Below are 18,634 nucleotides of genomic sequence, written 5' to 3'. Positions count from 1 at the left end.
GGCAACTTCTCCAGCCACTGCCAGCTGGAAGACCCACTCTCTACACAGGCAAAATTTAGCAATTCATCATGTCAAAGAATAAGGAGAACTTCTCTGACTCTAGGGATCGATCTTAACACCCAAGGGGCACAAGGGCAGGATATAAAGTCTCTGAGTTACTGTTAATGCTGCCTTCTAGTAATAAAGGCCATCCATTCCATCCACTATTGTTAAAATTCCGAACATACTGTTTTCTCCTAGGAGAAAGCACACGCGCTTTTGGGATGTCTGAAAAGTAACCCAATGCGTATGAATTAAAAGAAAAAAAATTACCACAAACACCAAATACTTACAGATTGTGGTTTAAAGAAATGACTTCTCCATAATTTTAGAATAAATGTTTGTTGCGCTTCTAATTTCTTGAGTGCTCCAGACAGACAGTTTAAATTGATGGCTTGTTAGTGAGGACTGGCCCCTTTGTGAGATGTTTTCAGAATGATTGATTTACAATAAAGTGGCTCTTGGTGGGTGCACGCAGGTGGAACTGATTCAGATCGATTCCACAGAAGCTGACTAATCAGCTGTTTAAACTGGCAGAGTGTTCAATGACAGAAACAGCGCAGCTATCATTTTCTATCTAAGATTACAAATTAACTTGTTCTGTTTATCCTGTATGCCATCAATATGGAGAGAAGCAGCTGAGACGGAAGTGGGATTCCAGACTGATGGTCTACAGCCTTCCCTACAGATGCACTTTTAAACATTGACAATGAAGGCGCAAGGGGAAATCTCATTACACATTAACGAAACCAGCGTCAAGCACCACCAAAGAGGAGGACTCCTTAAATTAATTAACTGGAACAGGAAGTCAACGCTATTTTTAAAACGTGACCACAAAAGGATAGATCAATCCCCAAATGGCCAAAAGTAAATATGTACTGGCACTTCCTCCCCTGTCCCATACACTAGCATGTAACTCATCTGTCTGTCCCTCTCTATGTACATTATATGCACACCAGAAAAGTAGCATTGTTAGAAACTGGTATTTCCCGAAATGATTAATGCTGGTAATCAACATTTCAGCCTCTACAGTCATATCCGTGAAAGTGTCATTTTTACAACAAGATGAACACCTCCATGGGGAACACAATGTATATGGGTAAGTGAAAGGTGTCAGAGAAAATGTGGGTAAGTGAAAGGAGAATAGATTCTTCCTGCTTCAGAGCTGATAACAAGAGCAGGGGCATGAGGGGGGAGAGGGCTTAGAAAAATAATTTTAACCATCTCTCATCCATAATGTTTCCTTCATATAACATCTCTAGCATTTGAAAAAACATCTTTGATTTTTTTTTTTGTATACTTCCTCCTCCATTTGTCAGACACACCCCTTATTTTAATTACATTTAAAGCTGCAGGAAAACACCAAGCATGCCTTAGTGTGAGCAGCAGTTCTCATCTTGTTTACAGCAGGGGGTACAGATGCTGCTGCTAGCAAATGAGTTTTGGCCAACCTACCAGACAAGTTCTGCTTCGGCAGCCTTTTAGGGTTACCTGCAAAAAGCGGGGAGACTGAAAGGGTTCAGAGAGGCTAAACCTTTTTTTCTGTCCTTAGTCTCTCTACTGGCAGCAATTTCTGGTATCTGTTTTTTGATCTCTGTGTGTTCTGAGGACAACTAATGGCACATTCAATACCTAGAGTTAAAAACAAAACACAAACAAAAAACCTACCTGACAAGAGTTAATAGCTACCACACTGATTCAAATTAAAAGTAGTTATTGAAAAGTGCTGCACTAATGCCATTACCTTAAGGAACAATAACATAAATACATCGATCCCACTCATTGCTCACAGACATTTAGGGACCCCGAGATGCATCCCAAATCTAAACTGCTATTTCATTTTAACTTGTGAAATGCATAACGTACTACCACACTGTCATCTGCTTCCTTCAGGTATTGATAACAGAACTAAAAATTGTAAGCAGATGCTGACTTGAAATTTGGTGGCCTACGAGGTAAATATTTTGACAGGTGTACTGCTAAAACTACTTTTTGTTACTACGGAAAGGAAAGTACAACCTGATTGTCAGTAATAAAGGAAAACAATGTATTACCTGCATTGTTACATGCATACTAAATATCAAAATTGTTGAACATGTCTTCATCATGAAATAAGCTTTTGAAGGGCAATAAATTTGTTTCTATGAAGTAAAATCAAAAAAAAATTCTTTTAGGCTGATGAACCATACGTCTGGATGCTCACACAATAGACGGTACTATTTGCCGAGTAACGCAAAGACCCTCATTTCAGAGAAAGCAACTAGTATATATAATAATCAGGAAGCCACATGCAATCTGTGTACGCATCTCATTGGTTTCTCTGATTATCTGTGCCTGAGATTAGCCTCTTAACCTTCTCTTACTTAGCTTAAAACTAAAACACAGCCTAAAAACACTTAAAAGTGTTGGATGCCCAGCATACTGAAGTAAAATTTAGCTGCCTCTCTGATGGCTTCCCTTTGAGACTTCAGCCCTGACCTGAAGGGATCTTTTCTGACTCTCAGACTTCTCCAGAGAGAAGAAATAATTCAGTGGTCCTGAAGGTGTAGGCCTAGCTCTCTCCTGAGCAAACTGCCAAAGCCAGCTGATTTATGTGCACTAGTATTGTGATGTGGGCTGCTCACAGCAAATTGATCTGATAGCACTGAAGTCATTTCACTCCAGACCTCAGGTTGATATGCAGCCTCAGAGGTGAGATAAGCTACCTGGTTCAGAGCTTAACAAGACATGTTTCTTCAAGATAAGATTGGCAATTCAAAAACAGCTGCTGCTTGGACAACCAAGTGCAGACGTTGCCCATAATCTATCACACAGAATTTGGTTCACACACATGTAGTACAGACACAGAGAAACAGAAACTCATGCAACAGAAGTTTGAATGAAGTATCTGAGGTTATCAATATATGAATGTATTGTATACAAAATCCAGTTGAAAAGACAAGAAATGACTTATCAACTATTCAAGCAATATGAGGTGGTAAGAAGGGAAGAAGAAACCCAAGGCACAGACTCATTCTGTATTTAGAGGAGAGCAATAGCAATTCCAAACTGAGTTAGTGCACAGTGCCAGCTCCAGTTTTCTGACACCTTTACATCTTCTGAATGCAAGTGATGTCAACTGATTCCCACAGTGACTGAAAGACAGGAAATACCAATATGCACTCTTAATGTGGCCTGTTCTCTAAGACTGCTCTAAATTTATTTTTGACTGAATTAGAACTGTTTGAATATATTCTGCAGTCATTTATGCACTCAAAGGATAACCCTGAGAGTGCTATACATGCTGCAAAACCACAAATGTGGAACTCCGGGCAAACACCATTGCGCTGTGTGTGAGTGCACTGTTCTGCTCGAGAAAGAGCAGAGTCCCCAAAAATGTTTTCTCTGTATGCAAACTTGGGATGAAACCTCCAGTCCTTTTATCGTTGACCCACTCCAGCAGTGTCTGAGCTGTATCAAACTGACACCAGGAAAGTCTTATTTTAATGAATTTCAAATATATGGCAAATATATCACAGAAAGCCTCTTCATAAAAAGCCATGTATTTTTGCTTTTAGTTTCATGCATTGCCTTTTAAGTACATAGAAATTCCTGTGTACTTATGTCTGTTCCCTCCTGTCTGTTCCCTGTAAGATATTAGCAGTCATTTCCCTTGTTTCAAAATGTAATTGCTAGGATTTCCAGGGGAATATTAATTATTCTGTAGTTATCTATTTGCTAAGGAAAAAAATATTATAAGGTTGGGGAAGTGAACAAAAGCACATAAGCACTGTAATCAATGACCTAATTCTTTACGTCCTTACAGGAGACCGGGCCACATTACACCTAGCAGAATCAATCTTGCTAAAACATTTCCTATGTCAACAAACCTCTGGACCTGTGTGGTAAACGGTAATTTTACAAAAGTACAAATATCAAGAAGACACAGTCCAGTAAATCTATGTGTTTAGAGAACAGGATTTACCCTCATATTTTCTTGCTGCAATCTAAAAGAGTCATTGAGAGAGAGTCCTTCCCTGTCTGTCCTGCATTTTGACTTCACAACCTCATTCAAATTGAAAATCAACATTTAAAGTGAGAGATGTGGTCACATCTCACCAGCCTCTTATAAAATCTCCCCAGATCAAGTGTAAAAACGGACACTAACAAATTACACTAGAAAGTTTTCATATACTAACTGCAAGCTAATGGGAAAAAGTATTAAATAAAGTACATTTCCTGGATGTCAATTCAGAATAAACAGCACAACCAGCCTAAACCTTTAGGGTAAAGCCCTGTTCTTACAGACCTGGCACAGACCTGTTTGTTGCTGCTTTTTTTCCCCCCACAATTACTCACTTTCCTGTGGTATATATGTATCTTTCAAGGCCCCAGATGAGCTAGGATTCATGACCACGCACTGTGAGATTCATCTGCATGAGCAAAAACTGGGAGAAAATATATTGGCCTTGAGGATTTCCGTGAATTTGGAAATGTGTTTTAAATACAAATGATCATAGCATCCCTCAGATGCGAGGATCTGGGTGGAAAGGACACCTTAAGCAAAATTCACGGGGGAAACTTAAAGCTAGAGATAAGTAAGATTTACATAAAACAGTGCAAGTAGTGGTAACTGATGCAAACTCTGTTACTCAAACATTTGGGGAAAGACCTGGAAAAGCCAGCAATGATTAGTGTGATGTTGATTGTCAAGAGACTAAAGAAATTGTCCTTATGATAAATCAGACATTTAATATTTTAGATACAAGACTGTAAGTCCTCAATGAACAGTTGTCTAAAATAATTTCTTAATAAAGAAGAGTTAACAGGACTTTTGAGGATGAGAAGTTCTCCTCAAGGTACAAAGAGGTGATATTAACCTTTGAAACAACTAAAGAAAACTGCTTGTCAAAGATATTTCTTTTGATGTGTGTAAACTGTTGAGCAGTCAATCATGAGCGGGTTTTTGGTGCTGCTTTTGATCTTGAAATTGCATGTGTACAGCTTAATTGCACATCGGCAAGAGCTGAGGGAGTAAGTTGTGGGTTTGTTATTTTTTTTAATATATATATTTTTTCCTATTCAAATGAAAAACAGCTGTCTTCTGTATTCAAAAGCTGTTGGTCAAACCAAACCTTTCATTTAATGTTTCTCACTGTGGTGTGTGTACAAAAGATAGAAGCAAAGAGAGAGCAAGTATGGAATTTTTATCAAAGATTTGCACTGCAGGGAACCAGCTTTAGATCTAAATCTAGTCAAGAATGCAATAGGGTTTTCTTCCCAGGTGGGGAAGAGGATAATTAACATAATTCAGGGAAGAAAATTAATTGTGATAGATTAGAATATTTTATATCAAATGCAAATTTCCCATTGATTTTTGTACTTGAATTCTAACAACTATGATATATCGAAGATAGGGAAGTATAATAATAATGATGACATTAATAGCACTCTAGGGTAAAGAATTATTAAGACTTAAATGTGATACTTTTCAATAATGGTAGATGAACTGATTTTGAGGCATATTCAATGAGAGCTTCATGCATTGATTTAATTTAGTTTTATACCCAGTAAATTGGACTGATGGCATGTCACATCACTATCCTTAAGCTTGAAAAGTAAGAAAATTGAAGGATTCTTTTTTTTTTTTTTTCTTTCTTTTTTTTTTCCCCTCTCATCCAGAGCCCATTAATAGTTATGTTGTTTCTGGGCAGTAATTTATGTTTGGTACTACGTTCACTATAAACGAGAGGATAACAGAACAGTTAAGGTATATTGTTTTGGCACTAAGAAGGGGAATATGCCTGTTTTCTCAGAACTACTCGGAACATAACGTGAACTGGGTCTGCAAATGGGGATCCTGGGGTCTGAGTAGGGCTATCCACATCCAACTTGTATGAGAGCTACAGAAATTGTCTATACGTATTAACCTAATGGGCCAACCTAACTGGGAAGGCCCCTTTGTGTTTTGTCCCTGAGCACTACATAAACTATGTATGGCATAGTATGTTACAGCTCTCTACAAGAAAACACTTTTATATGAAAAGATAAAAATAATAGAATGTGTGTAATTATCATGTTCATTGCTTTTATTTTTTAAATCACATTTCTGCATGATACTTATAAGAGAAAGAGTCTCTTCCTGGGATGAGAAGCAAAAGGAGGAAAAGTTTAGAAGTGAGGCCTGGGTAGGCTATCAAGTCCTGAAAAAGGCAAACGAACAGAGATTCTGCTTTGTCACAAGAATAGGAAATGACATCTACCCGTTACTATTTTTTATAGCATTTGAGTAATACCATTGGAGTTGTATGAGAAACAAATAAATGCAAACAGATCTTAAGACTGGTGCAAAACAAAGATGAAGATTGCCTTTTCTGATGTGGGTCAACAAGAGAAAGAGACTTCAGGGGAAACCTGCCAAATTTCAAACGGAAGGTGAACCTGGGTGCGTAGCAGATGCAATTGCACCTGCACATAGACCTGAAAAGCCACAGTTTAACAGAGGTGAGCAGAAGACCTACATTCTTAAAATGCGGCAAGTATTTCGTACCAGGGACTACTCTGCATCCAGGCTATCAGGTTTGTTCTTGTTGGGAGTGCAATTCCCTGCAAAGATTTCCTACCCCAAGCAGAAGCTTACCAGAGTCTCTGTGTTTACCAGAAGGTGATTTTGACTTGGGGCTTGGTTACTCAGCAGGCCTGCCAGCAGGAGAAATCTTTAATTTGTGGATGGAGTCTTTATGGTCCCGTGCTGTGGGGTCACACCCAGGCATTAAAAGAGGTTGATTTGACCTTGAAATAGAGATCAGAAAATCAGTTGAGATGCAGGATCAGTTCTTCAATTTCAGCTTTGAGGATATACAATTTCTGCAATTTTACAGTTTCCAGTATTACTTCCCATTTTAAATAAGAGGTACAGATGCAGATGGAGGACTACTATATTCTAACTTAACAGATGAATAGGAATCTGTGGTTTTGAAAATGCATTTAGATATCAGTCTTATCTAGTACTCTGATTAGCAGCTTCCTGGAAAAGTATTGACCAGTGTTTGAAATTTCTGATTTAATAAAGCAGAGGAGGTGGAGAAATTGCTCAACTTTTTTTTTTTTTTTTAATATAAATAAATTAACATATGCAGTTTTGAAAGAGAAATTTTGCAATATTTCCTCCTAGTAGGTTTAGAAAAGAAGGCCTATGGTTCATTTCACAGTATAAGCATGTGGCTATATGACATTTCTATGTGAATAGCATCCCTTTGAAATACTGTAACAAGTATAAACCAATGCTCATATAAAATACTGAATTATGACTCCATTCCAAATCCAACTAAATTGCTAAACATGTTAAAAAAAATTAATCATATAATTAATGGGTGTACTGATTTGTGGCAGCTGTCCAGAGAAGTAAGGCAAGTGGTTTTTTAAAGCTATTATTTAAGCTATTGTATAAACATGAAATAATTAAAAAAAAAATCCCAGCTGTTTTTAACTTAAATTACTTCTAAACATACACTGAGTATACAAGCAATACAGGTGAAAATTAATCTCACCTAATATACGCCATTTAAAATTAACCAGCAACTATAAGTTAGTTATGAAACTCCCTCCAAAACTGATATACAATGACAGCTACTGAGGATGATTAATTCTCGTTACAAGTTAAACACATTTTTTGGAATGACTTAGATTAACTTTTGAAAATTCTAGTTTCTTACAGGTAAAACCAGAACTCAGCTAAACAAAAACACATCACCCACACAATAAATGGCATAAAAGTGGCGTGCACTTATTTCATAATACCAAACAGGTATCGTTAAAATTTTATTTTAAACTCCCTTGATGTCCAAATTTGTTTCTTACTATATGTTTGCAACACTTCACAAGACAAAGGATATGATCCATAAGGCATGAAAACAAACCACCTTTATTCTGCATTGCTAGAAATAGCTCAAGAAGTCATTTCGCTCTAATTTGGAACTCTAAATACAACATGTCACAGCATGCTTTCTTTACAAAGCAGGATTGAGGTAATTCCTGGGATAACTGCTTAAGTTACCTCCAAATGCTTCTTTGAAATGTTTTTCCACTTTATTTATTTCTTTGTATGGACTTTTTTGTCAGTTGCGTATGTTGTAGTATGTTTTAGGTTTTTATAAGAAAATTTCTAGAACACTATTTCTAGAATTGACTGGGGTATTTTCTGGCAGGTTGTTATGATTATTAGGAAAAAGTGTACTAAAATAATTCTCATGAAATGTAATTTTACATTGAAACATGCCATTTTAAATGAAAACTTAGGCAAGAATTTATGATCTAAAAAGAAAAAAATATCCACTTGAAATTTACAGTAGAATCATTGAATTTGGCTTGAATGGATCTAAGTCTATTTGATGGAAGACTGAAGTCTTGCAACCCGTGGAACTGAGCCAAAATACTTCGAGTCACAAGACACATACTGCATATGCCCTCTCAGAAATACTCCTCTCTGAAATAACAAATAGAGCATACTGATGTCTGAGATCTATTTCAAAAGAAAACGAGGTCTTTTACGTCCATCTTTCTTTAAAAGATATATAGCCTGAACCAATCACGCTCTGCTAGAGTCCTTCCTATTAAATGTTATTGAAAAAAAATAAAAAAAATGCTCATTTATGCACGAGAAGGACTGCATGGCCCTGGGGATGCTGAAAGCCTCGTGACAAAAACAACATGAAAAAAAAAATTGACAGACCAGTTCTCAATGTGCTTCACCTAGACAGAGAAACAAACATGTGCATTGACTGAACTTAAAAAATTTGACACAGATCCAAACTATGGGCTACATTTTGTAAAAGACATTCATCATCACAAATCTCTCACTCTTCCATCTGCTAACTATGGTCAAACTCCATTGTGAAAAACACCGCTGTTCTTTGTGACAATTACTTTACCTTGTAAAATTCATTCTGTTTACAACTGCTAGTATACAATAATGAAGTTTTAATTTAGAGACTCAGTCTGAGAGTCAGTTTTGTGACTTCTGTGCTGAACATCTGGGTAAGTAGAATATTATTAGGATACCCCAAGGAATTATTGTTAAAAAGCTTTTTTTGATTCAAAAGCTTTATGGATTTCAAATACCTTGCAAATAATAATCAATAATACAAATAATCATCAATAATACAAACTGCAATGAATTTTGAATATACAGGAAAAATGAAGAGTATTATTCATTTGGAATTTAAAAGTTTAGCAAATGTATTGAATTAGCAGCACATTTAAATATCAGATTCGTTGGTAAATTCTCAGAAAAGTCACTCACAATGAGCAAAGGAGATAACTTCATCAATATTAATAGAACATAGTCTTTAACAAGTAAAGTGCCTGAAGAACATGTTAGTAGGATGATCCAGCTTTAGCAGGGAATAGCAAAAATGCTTCCATAATTCATAATCCTTTCTAAAGCACATTTTTCAAATATAGAATATATTTTCTCTTGTGTAATTTCATCTTATAGGATGTTTTAGATATTTGACTCTCATAGGTTAAAAGAAATCTCCCGCAGATTTTTATTCCATTTCCGAGAAGGCACGCTTTCATTCTTAGTGTGGATTCAATTGCCTAAATTTGCTACAGTACTGTCAGAATGATTCAGGACTCCATTTAATGTCTATTTCAGAATCTCTTTGGCAAACACTTTAATTTTATCTCTTTCATGTAAATCCATAAAACAGCATGATCTGAAAATTCCTAACAAACTTATTAATGAAAATTTAAATATGCATGCGTTACTTATGCAGTTTTCAGTTAATTACATAGCAATAGTCTCATATATACCTTAATTAAATTAATTATTGATTAGTGCACTTTACACTGATATTTCATTAACACACAATAACTGTCTCATTATATCTGGATGAAGTTTTAATTAATTAAAACTGTGGCTGGAAGTACAAAGTTAAGGAAACAAACGCACCAGCAGAATAGTTTAAATTCAAAGAACTGAGTAAGAGTAAGCATGTTAATTACATTAAAAAAGAAGAATTACTGAATAAAATACTTTGACAGCTTAAAGAAATTGATTCAATAAAGACAGTGCATGATAATTTCTAAAGGATTAGGATTTAGGATTTAGCAGTAGGAAGTGTAAATTCATCTACGAGGCAAACCAGGAGAATTCTTAAAATGTTGTTGTAACACTTGTAGGATTTTGTCCTTTGGTTATTTCTGACAGACTCTCTTACATTTTAAGCAGCATCCTAGATATCTAAATATGTAATTATGACTGTTTATTTTCACACTCATCAGCTATGAGCTATTTCAATAGGGTGATGCTGTAATTCTCACAAGATCTAGCAAATGATTCACGGCACTTTTATGTTGTCATTAACTGTCACATTTCTTGAGTTAAATATGAGCCCTGTCACTTGAAAGTTGGAAAGCCGCTTCTAAATTTCTCAATTTCATTAGCAATTGATTCAAATCACTTCCATAAAAGAGCCTGGATTGACATATGAATTGCAGTGGGTCCACAGCTTAGTGATTAATTAAGCAGGCTCACATTCAGCTATTTATTAACCTGAAAATTCTTGCTTCATTATACAAGGTTTTCTAATTATTACATGTAATTACTATATTTATCTTTTCTGGGTTGTGAAAAAAGTTAATTGGTGGAAGATAATAACAAACTATCTGATCAGCAAAGCTTTACCAGCAATAACAAAAATCTATCGGCAGACCTGAAGCAATGTTAAAACTCCTTGACGCAATGGACTGTGAAATGTATTGTCAACATAAAAGTACATATTTCCTTAAAAAATGGAAAAAGATGTCAGCATGTGATATTCAAGGCATACACAGTGCAATGGTGCAGCTGATACAGTGAAGTGCATGCTTTGTGCTGGGCTATACATCCTTCATGGTATGATTTGAATGTAAACAAACATACATACATAAACACCCTTCTGTTATCCTTGACAGTAAAGAGAATTGAGGAAAAAATTGACTTATGTTTAACCACACACATGCCATAAAAAGGAGATGAGATACCACAGAGTAGCTGGATGATGATAGCAACTCATTGATTTGAAAATAAAAAGTTAACTTCTAAGTCCTTTAATATTACAGTCTTTGTTGTTTTTGAAGAAGGAATCAATAAATGTAGCTATTCTGCACCTGAATCCTTTCCACTTTCTTTTCCTTAAAATGATGTGAGTGACACAGTGTCTCATCTAAGTGCTGAGAGATTAGCTTGCTTTGTATTCTTCTTCTAAGCATCTACAGAAAGAGAGATTCCAGAATCCCCTTTGCTAAAGCTAAGTTAGCTTTCTTCTAACAATGTCAATTATGTTGCTAGCTCATCACCTAAAAATTTCTCCAGACGTAAGCCTTGTAAGTGCCAACATCAAGGAAAGCTTAATCAGAAACTGAAATTAAAAATGAGGCTGAAATATTTAATCCTGTCTGAATGCTACTGTTTACAGAATTGCTTTTAATTTACGGCTGGATGCTCATGTTGATCATCTGTAGACCACAGAAAATGCAAGTCATGACAGAAACAATGATTTTTCAGATCAGGCCCCAATATAATATTTACTCATTACTATGAACAATACACCTGAAAATCCAAAACCCATTTTCAGCTTCTCAGACAATCACAGATTTTGGATAGTAATCAACGCTATTTCCTTGGGTGCTGTGCAAATATGACAGAGGGAGAACCCTTCCACTGAAGGTTTTGGTGTTTCAAATGCTCAGAGAGAGTGGTTTAAAGAAACATGCAAACAAGTGTCTTCATACGTCTCTGCCTTAAGATTAAATACATTTTCTGAGCACAAAGGGAAGCTGTTGGGGTTGTGTTTTTTTGCAACATGCTTGGACTAAAAATCACCATAGGCCTATATCGTACTGTCATATTATAATTACTTTCTGTCAATAACCTTGGAGCCAAATGCAAGCTAGTGACCTGGAGATGAAATACTCTATATCCTATTGCACTCTGCTGCATACGCTGTTGCATTAAAGCTCAAATGAAATTTGTTTCCTTATAGGACTGTGAATCCATGTAACATTCTTATTACATTAATGAAACTCAAAACACAAGTGTTAAGAAAATAAAAGTTGTTAGCTGCAATTAAAACAATCCAATAAAAGAAAGTCTTCATATTCTCAGAGCAATTTAAACATCTTGACCTCATGAAGAAAGATAATCATTCTTTGTATTGTAGCTTTATTCAGAGGCCACAATCAAAACCCAAGTCCATCATAAACATATTCTAGGACATAGTCTTCACTTAATGAAGCCATGCAATCCAAGGATGACCTCAACAAAAGAAAGACCCAGAGAGTTATGAGCGTTTAAATGCCATTGCACAATGGAAGTCCTGAGGTCATTGAAAATGTTTTTCTATAGAGAATGGCCAATACAAATAAGGTTGGCACAGAGAACTGAAATAGCAGGTCCACAATAGCAGGTAAAAGCTGAATAAACAGGACTCTGTACTGGTACTTAAATTCTATCTGCTGAAACGGGATTTTTTAATCAGGTGCCAGAGGTGTGTAACGGCATAAATCTCACAGACCTTCAGAGTAAGTTACGCTCCTAAACCGCTTTTGAAAACCCCACCCTGGACTATTCTGTCCAGTGGCTGTTATTGAACTACTTTTGATGTTTTTTTATAACTATAAGTAAGATTATTGTCAGCTCTGCACCTCAAGATGTCTTCTCAAGAGAACAAATTGATTTTATGGATTATTGGTTTTAAACTCAAAGAGCATAGCTGTAGGTTCCTAACAGCTTGGAGATCTGAATACCTAAGAAAGCCAACACTGAGCAGACTTACCTCCTCAGGACTGGAAGTCCCATGGCAGCAAAAATTTCTTTCCGTACTGTTTTTTGGAGCAGAGCTGGAAAGACTGCAGTGTTTTAGAACTTATGCTCACTTTACCCTTCCAGCTATATGGCTGACGCAGCTTTACACAGCTCTAACATTTCTCAGTCAGTGATGTAGTCATGTTCACAGAGAAATAGGCTTTCCCCATTCACCACGACTGCAGCAACTTAGGTAAAACATTCTGAGAGTATATCGTTTTGAATGACATTACTTTCACAAGAACGGAGATAGCAAATCAACATGTCTTCTCACAGACAGACATATTCAATTGGACTCTTTCTTCTACCTCCTAAGTGAATCTAACATTAGTCAGGCCCACTATACTATTCAGGAGGTTGGCTGTGTAAGTTATTTTTACAACATCAGAGAACGCAAAGAAAAATTCAGGGGTTCATACTTTAAAATTACAATAATTTTATTTACTTGACAACAAAAGGTACAAATTCAAAAGACTCAAAATGTTTTAAGGAGCTACATGTGGTTAGATTTGAGTGTCAAAATACAGTGCCACTGCCTACAAGATCATAGTTGCCACCATATACCTCCTGTAAGAACTAAAATAGCAGGTTTTTTTTAATTGGTCTATATATATTATTCCTGTGACAATTCTGGCATTCATTAGATGAGAAAGGGCAGCAGCAGGTTTTCTCACTACAGTACATACAATATTGAACTTAAGTTACAGCATCTTTCGAAACATGAGTAATGACAGTAGTTGTAATAAAGACAGAACTGGCAAATATCTTAGAGAAGAAAGATAAAAAATGGATTCATGAATTACTGTAGTAACAAACTTCCTAAAGTAATGAAAGTGCAATATCAAGCACATAAAGCAGCTCGCTTTTCAGTTCTGAAACTTGTTTCTACCAGAAAACTCCAATAAAACCTAGGCCTTTCGACATACCTAACGTTTATTAGGTGCTTGTTCCACAAAGAATTCCCGTTTGAGTATGATAACCCTAGCACTTCACTCTCTTTCCTTCTGACTCGCTTTCAACCACACAGGGCTTCAGAGATGTCGGCATGGTATCTCAGCCCCATTGCATCCAGCTTGACCTCCAGGTGGAAATACTTCCCATCGCTATAACAAATCTGCAGATTCCCTATGTCTTTAGTTTTCTACAATAACACAAAGGTGTCAGAAGAAGGGAATAGGAAATGCCCTGCAAATCATGCTAACACTGCTTATTTTTTTTTTAAACAAACTAAGGCATTACTGTGGCAAACACTTGGAAATAGCATAAAATCTATCTAACCTTGAAGAAGCATTTTTAACTTGATCAAAAGTAAAATTGAAACAAAGGTTAGATAAGAGGCTAATTATTAGTGCTTACGTATCAAAAGAACACCAAGAATTCTGTTTGACTATTTTTTTTAAATTAATGACTATTAATTTTTTAAAGTTAATGACTGCTTTGAAAAAAAAAAGAAATCACATTCATTAACTGTTACTCCAACTACTAAAAAATAAATGCTTTATTCCTCTTGATTAAAATACACTAAAATATTGATGGCAAGTTTGTCTAAAGGGCTGTAAAATACCATATGATTTTACAACTTTCATGGATATGCGATCTATCTAGGAAAATGCACACCTGTATGCCTTATTCAAAGATGTTTTAAATGAGTCTGCAACTTCCACACAGCAGTCAAACACAAGTAAGAACTGGAAAATGCATTGGTTGAACTGATTGTCATCTAAATGAGAGCCAGATTTATAAGAATGCATTAATAATGAAATGCCTTCCGCATTCCAACATAAACATATATTTAAATCACTGATGGTAATCATAACTGTTACAGTCAATTGAGTGAATAATGCCGTCTATAAACAGGGTTCATAGACAAAGTGGAATTTGTAATTGTTAGTGTTTAATAAAAAGTCAAAGAAGGCTTGAATGTCCAAAAAACTATGTAATAAGAATAACTAACATTTCCTCTCTGTATTAATTAATATTTATATAATGACATAGAAAAACATTTGGATGATTTAAATGGGGAAAGAGGATTTGAAGTCAGTCTCATAACCAAGCCCTATGAAATAAATATTCTCATCAGTGATGTAAAACAGCCTTAGCTGTATTTACTACCATGGCCAGCACACAAAAAAAAATAATAATAATAAAAAAAAATCAGTGTCACAATGCAATGAACCACAAGATACAGTATAAGCAAAGGCTTTTTTTCTTTCCATGCTGACAGACTTGCCACTCATTGCTGTGTGGTAGAAACCAGAAAAAAAAATTACAGACTGTAGTAAAGCTGCTAATAGCTCATCTTAGCAAGTTTACTTTCAATAAGAGACTTTGAAAGAGAGCAGAAATCACCATACTCCTTTGCTCAAAACTCTACTGACTTATGAAGACCAGGTAATGCTATAGCAAATGCAACTACAGACAAAATGGAAAAGTTGCAACTGAAACAGATCAAAGCAGCAATGAGACATTTGAATGAATAAATCAAATAGTATTGTTTAGACATACTAACTTAACAAAACTAAGCTTAGGAAAAACAAACACAAACAAAAAAACAACACCCACAGCCTTTACCATATGTAGAGTACGCTTTAGGAAATTTAGAAGTTTTCTTAGAAATGGGTGGAATAAGAAAACAGGAAAAAAATTGCAATTTCTCAAAAGTACTATAGCAAAGGTAGTAACACAAATACGGATTGAAATAATCCAAACTCAATCTCACCCACTCCCATGAGTTTGATGAACCTTTTGCTGTTCACACACTGGCAGAAGAGAGAGGAAAATCAAGCCAGGAATGCTGTCGCAGCAATTACATCAATTCATCTTTAAAAGCAGTTGCAGCAGACCCTTAGCAAAATGAAGGGTTATTTTATAAAGAATACTTCCAGGCATCCTGCTTCAAGGAAGCAAAGGTACCTATACAGGAGATTAAGGTGATCAAGGACATGTGCTTCCCTACTCTGTAGCCACAGCTGTGGGCATTCTGCTAATCCTCAAATACCACATCACCTGCATCTGTCAACCAGGGCCCTGTGCTACATCACATCTACCTGAGAAGATGTATGCTGGCAGCTACCACAGCACAACTGCTGTCTCATGAGCGTACTCCTGCTTACTTTCCGGTAGACTGCTGGAGTAGTTATAGCTTGAGATTTAAATAAGCAAATGCAGGAAAAAAAGGAAGAGTGGATGATGTGTCCTGCGGAAAGAAAGACAACAGTATTTTCTCGATAATGTTTTCTCCAAAATTTACCTTGAGGAGTGTCAAGAATGTATGAGCTGGACTGAGGTCCAGATTATGAGTACAAGGTTCTGCTTAAGCTTTAGCAATTAAATTCTGTTCTTTGGTTCTGTTCTTCTGCTGTCCCTTTTACAGGAGGAAAAACAGAACAAGGGTAAAAGGTACTAAAGAAACTCAAAAACTTGGGGAACCAAAAAGAACATCCTTTTGAATGACAAAAATAAAGCTGTGTCTAGTAAAAATCTTCATTTGCTACTTGATGCTGCACTCTGCTAAAAGACACGGGGAGACCTAGGTCTTTTCCCTATGGCAGGGTAAAATAACTTCTCACTGCAACATGGCAGGTCTGCTAAACAATAAATTATTTATATCCTCTCCTTAAAAACCAACCAAACAAAAACCACTGTCCAACTCCCCTTAGCTAAACAAATGCTTCAAGTGTGCCAGAAACGTTACATTTTCAATGAAATATTCAGAGGAATAATTGCTCATATTCTTACTCTCCAGGAGCTCCACCTAACTGCCAACAGATTTATACTTTCCCAATTGACTTCAACAGAAATATCTTTGGGAAATTCTTATTTTCCATTACTACTAAATGAAGTGCATTTCATATACAATAATAATAATAAAAACCGAAGCAAATTATTTGGAAGAGCTGGGGCTTCTTTGTGCTGCACAATAGGATGCCCTCATATGAAGTATTGTATGTTTTTGCCTCACCAGAAGTACAATAGAGTGGAATTGAAGAGATCCACAAAAGGGAAATAAAGCTTTTGAGAAGCATGATGGAACATACATCTATTAAAAACTGGCAGAATTCATAGTTATTCTACTTGGAAAAGTTGGATAGCTACAGGATACTTGATTGCAAACAGCAACATGAAAACTGATCAGACTTCAGTTTTGAGAATATTTGGTACCGTGCTATGAGAAATAAGAGTTATGATGTTATTATAAACATCATAAATGAAAATTCAAAACCAATTAAAGTAGATACTTTGTGTGCAACGCATACCTGGAACAATCTGTCTACATCATCTCTTGTGAAATATTTCTTAAAACTTTAATCCTGGTAAAGAATCTTTTAATGCTACCAGACTGGCAATTGGAACTTCTGCTTGAAAATGTGAAGGTACTGGTTTCAGCAAACAAATGCATTCTCTCCTGGAGAAAACGGATATGTCATTGATGTCTCATATGAAAAAAATAGTTATAGCAGTTAGCCAGCAACAAGCAGCTGTTCAGACTGGGACCAATCATTACAGTTAACGCAAATTCTGGCATAAAACAGGAGGGATTTATTTTAGAAAACCTCTGTTGTCTTTTCTGTGGCTTCATGTTGAATATTCTGGGCCTATGAAATTACATATCACAGACAAAAGTAATCATATCAAATGTCCACTGAAATTACAACAAGTAGATCACTGTCCTGCCAGTAAAAACTTATTCATCATTCTATATTTACAAGTTCTTTGTCCAATCTGTTTCTAATTGTATAAACTTAATCTGTAACAGTCTGGCTGCAGATAGGGTCTAACATGCCTCATCACAAACAGAAATCCCTTAGTGGTGGCCTATTTTCCATTCTCAATGGTTTTAAAGTGGCACAAAAACTGGTGCGTCATATGACTGATCACGATTTAAAAGCACCAGCTTTAAAAGCTCCATGAATACTTGGCTTAACAACACTCTTCTAAGACTGCTAGGCATACAGAACACCTTTATGACTGCTGAGACATGGCAAGTAAAGTACACAATCAATACAAGAGCTGATCCATGCCTCAAAAAAAATTGACTTTTTTTTTTTCCCTTTTGTTTGCTTTTAAACACACTAACTCTTTCTATACATTTGGGGTTAAAAAAAAAATAATAAAAAAAAAGCTTTGCAATTCATGCTTAGTTGAGACAAATTCACAGCGCACATATCATCTTTCTCATCTTCCAAACTCATTCAGATGCAAGGCAGCAGCTGCTCTAGTTGCAGTTTGTGTTACTTTGTGTGCACTGTCAAGTTATCTTTTTGTCAACCAAGCCTTAAAGTTCACACTTTGTACCTAACATAATATCAAATGCTCCACCAGTGCTTTTTTGATTTTTAACTGTAGTAACAGCAAGATTGTATAAAATGCAGAAATACCACAATAGAATAAGAAAGCTTAATGGATAACTTTGTCTTCCCAGACCTTACATCTTCTCAGCAGACCCATCCTGAAGTTTCAGTTCATAGCTCTTGGAGATAATTTGCGAAGTATGAAGTCCTGAAACATTAGTGCTTAGCTGTCATGACCGAGTCTTTCCACACAACACTAGTTATAGAACTGGCTTTAAAATTGTAGCAGAAATCTGGTCCTAGTGGTCCAAATACATGTATTGTAACTCTCCAAAAAGGATATTAAATGAGTATTTATTTGTTAGTTGGTTAAACACCTTTCAGATTGAGTGTCCTTTAAAGAAGCAAGAGTAGAACCATGTCACCTCAAAGCAGTCCCAGGGCCATAAAACCCTACTGCCTGGTTTAAATGGGA

At 36.0% G+C, this 18,634-nt stretch overlaps 1 protein-coding gene across 5 annotated transcripts in view; it reads right to left on the bottom strand.

The window, feature by feature from the left end:
• The window catches only part of LOC310902285 (uncharacterized protein), an 85,794-nt gene that overhangs the window by 35,212 nt on the left and 31,948 nt on the right, over positions 1–18,634 (bottom strand). For 2 of the 5 annotated variants that reach the window (XM_083843596.1, XM_083843595.1), the window contains exon 1: positions 15,588–15,814. Coding sequence is in view for 1 of the 5 variants with exons in the window: in XM_083843597.1 (XP_083699723.1) it covers positions 1,495–1,530; positions 2,094–2,147 (90 nt within the window). In the remaining 4 variants the exon portion in view is untranslated. Of the gene's footprint in view, positions 1–332; positions 1,531–2,093; positions 2,181–6,658; positions 6,811–15,587; positions 15,815–18,634 lie in introns of those variants that run through there. The other 3 variants (XM_083843597.1, XM_083843594.1, XM_083843593.1) reach the window with 3 other exon arrangements.

This window comes from Anser anser (assembly GCF_964211835.1).
Source record: "Anser anser genome assembly, chromosome: 7".
Classification (NCBI taxonomy): domain Eukaryota; kingdom Metazoa; phylum Chordata; class Aves; order Anseriformes; family Anatidae; genus Anser; species Anser anser.
This window is presented reverse-complemented; position numbering and strand designations above follow the sequence as displayed.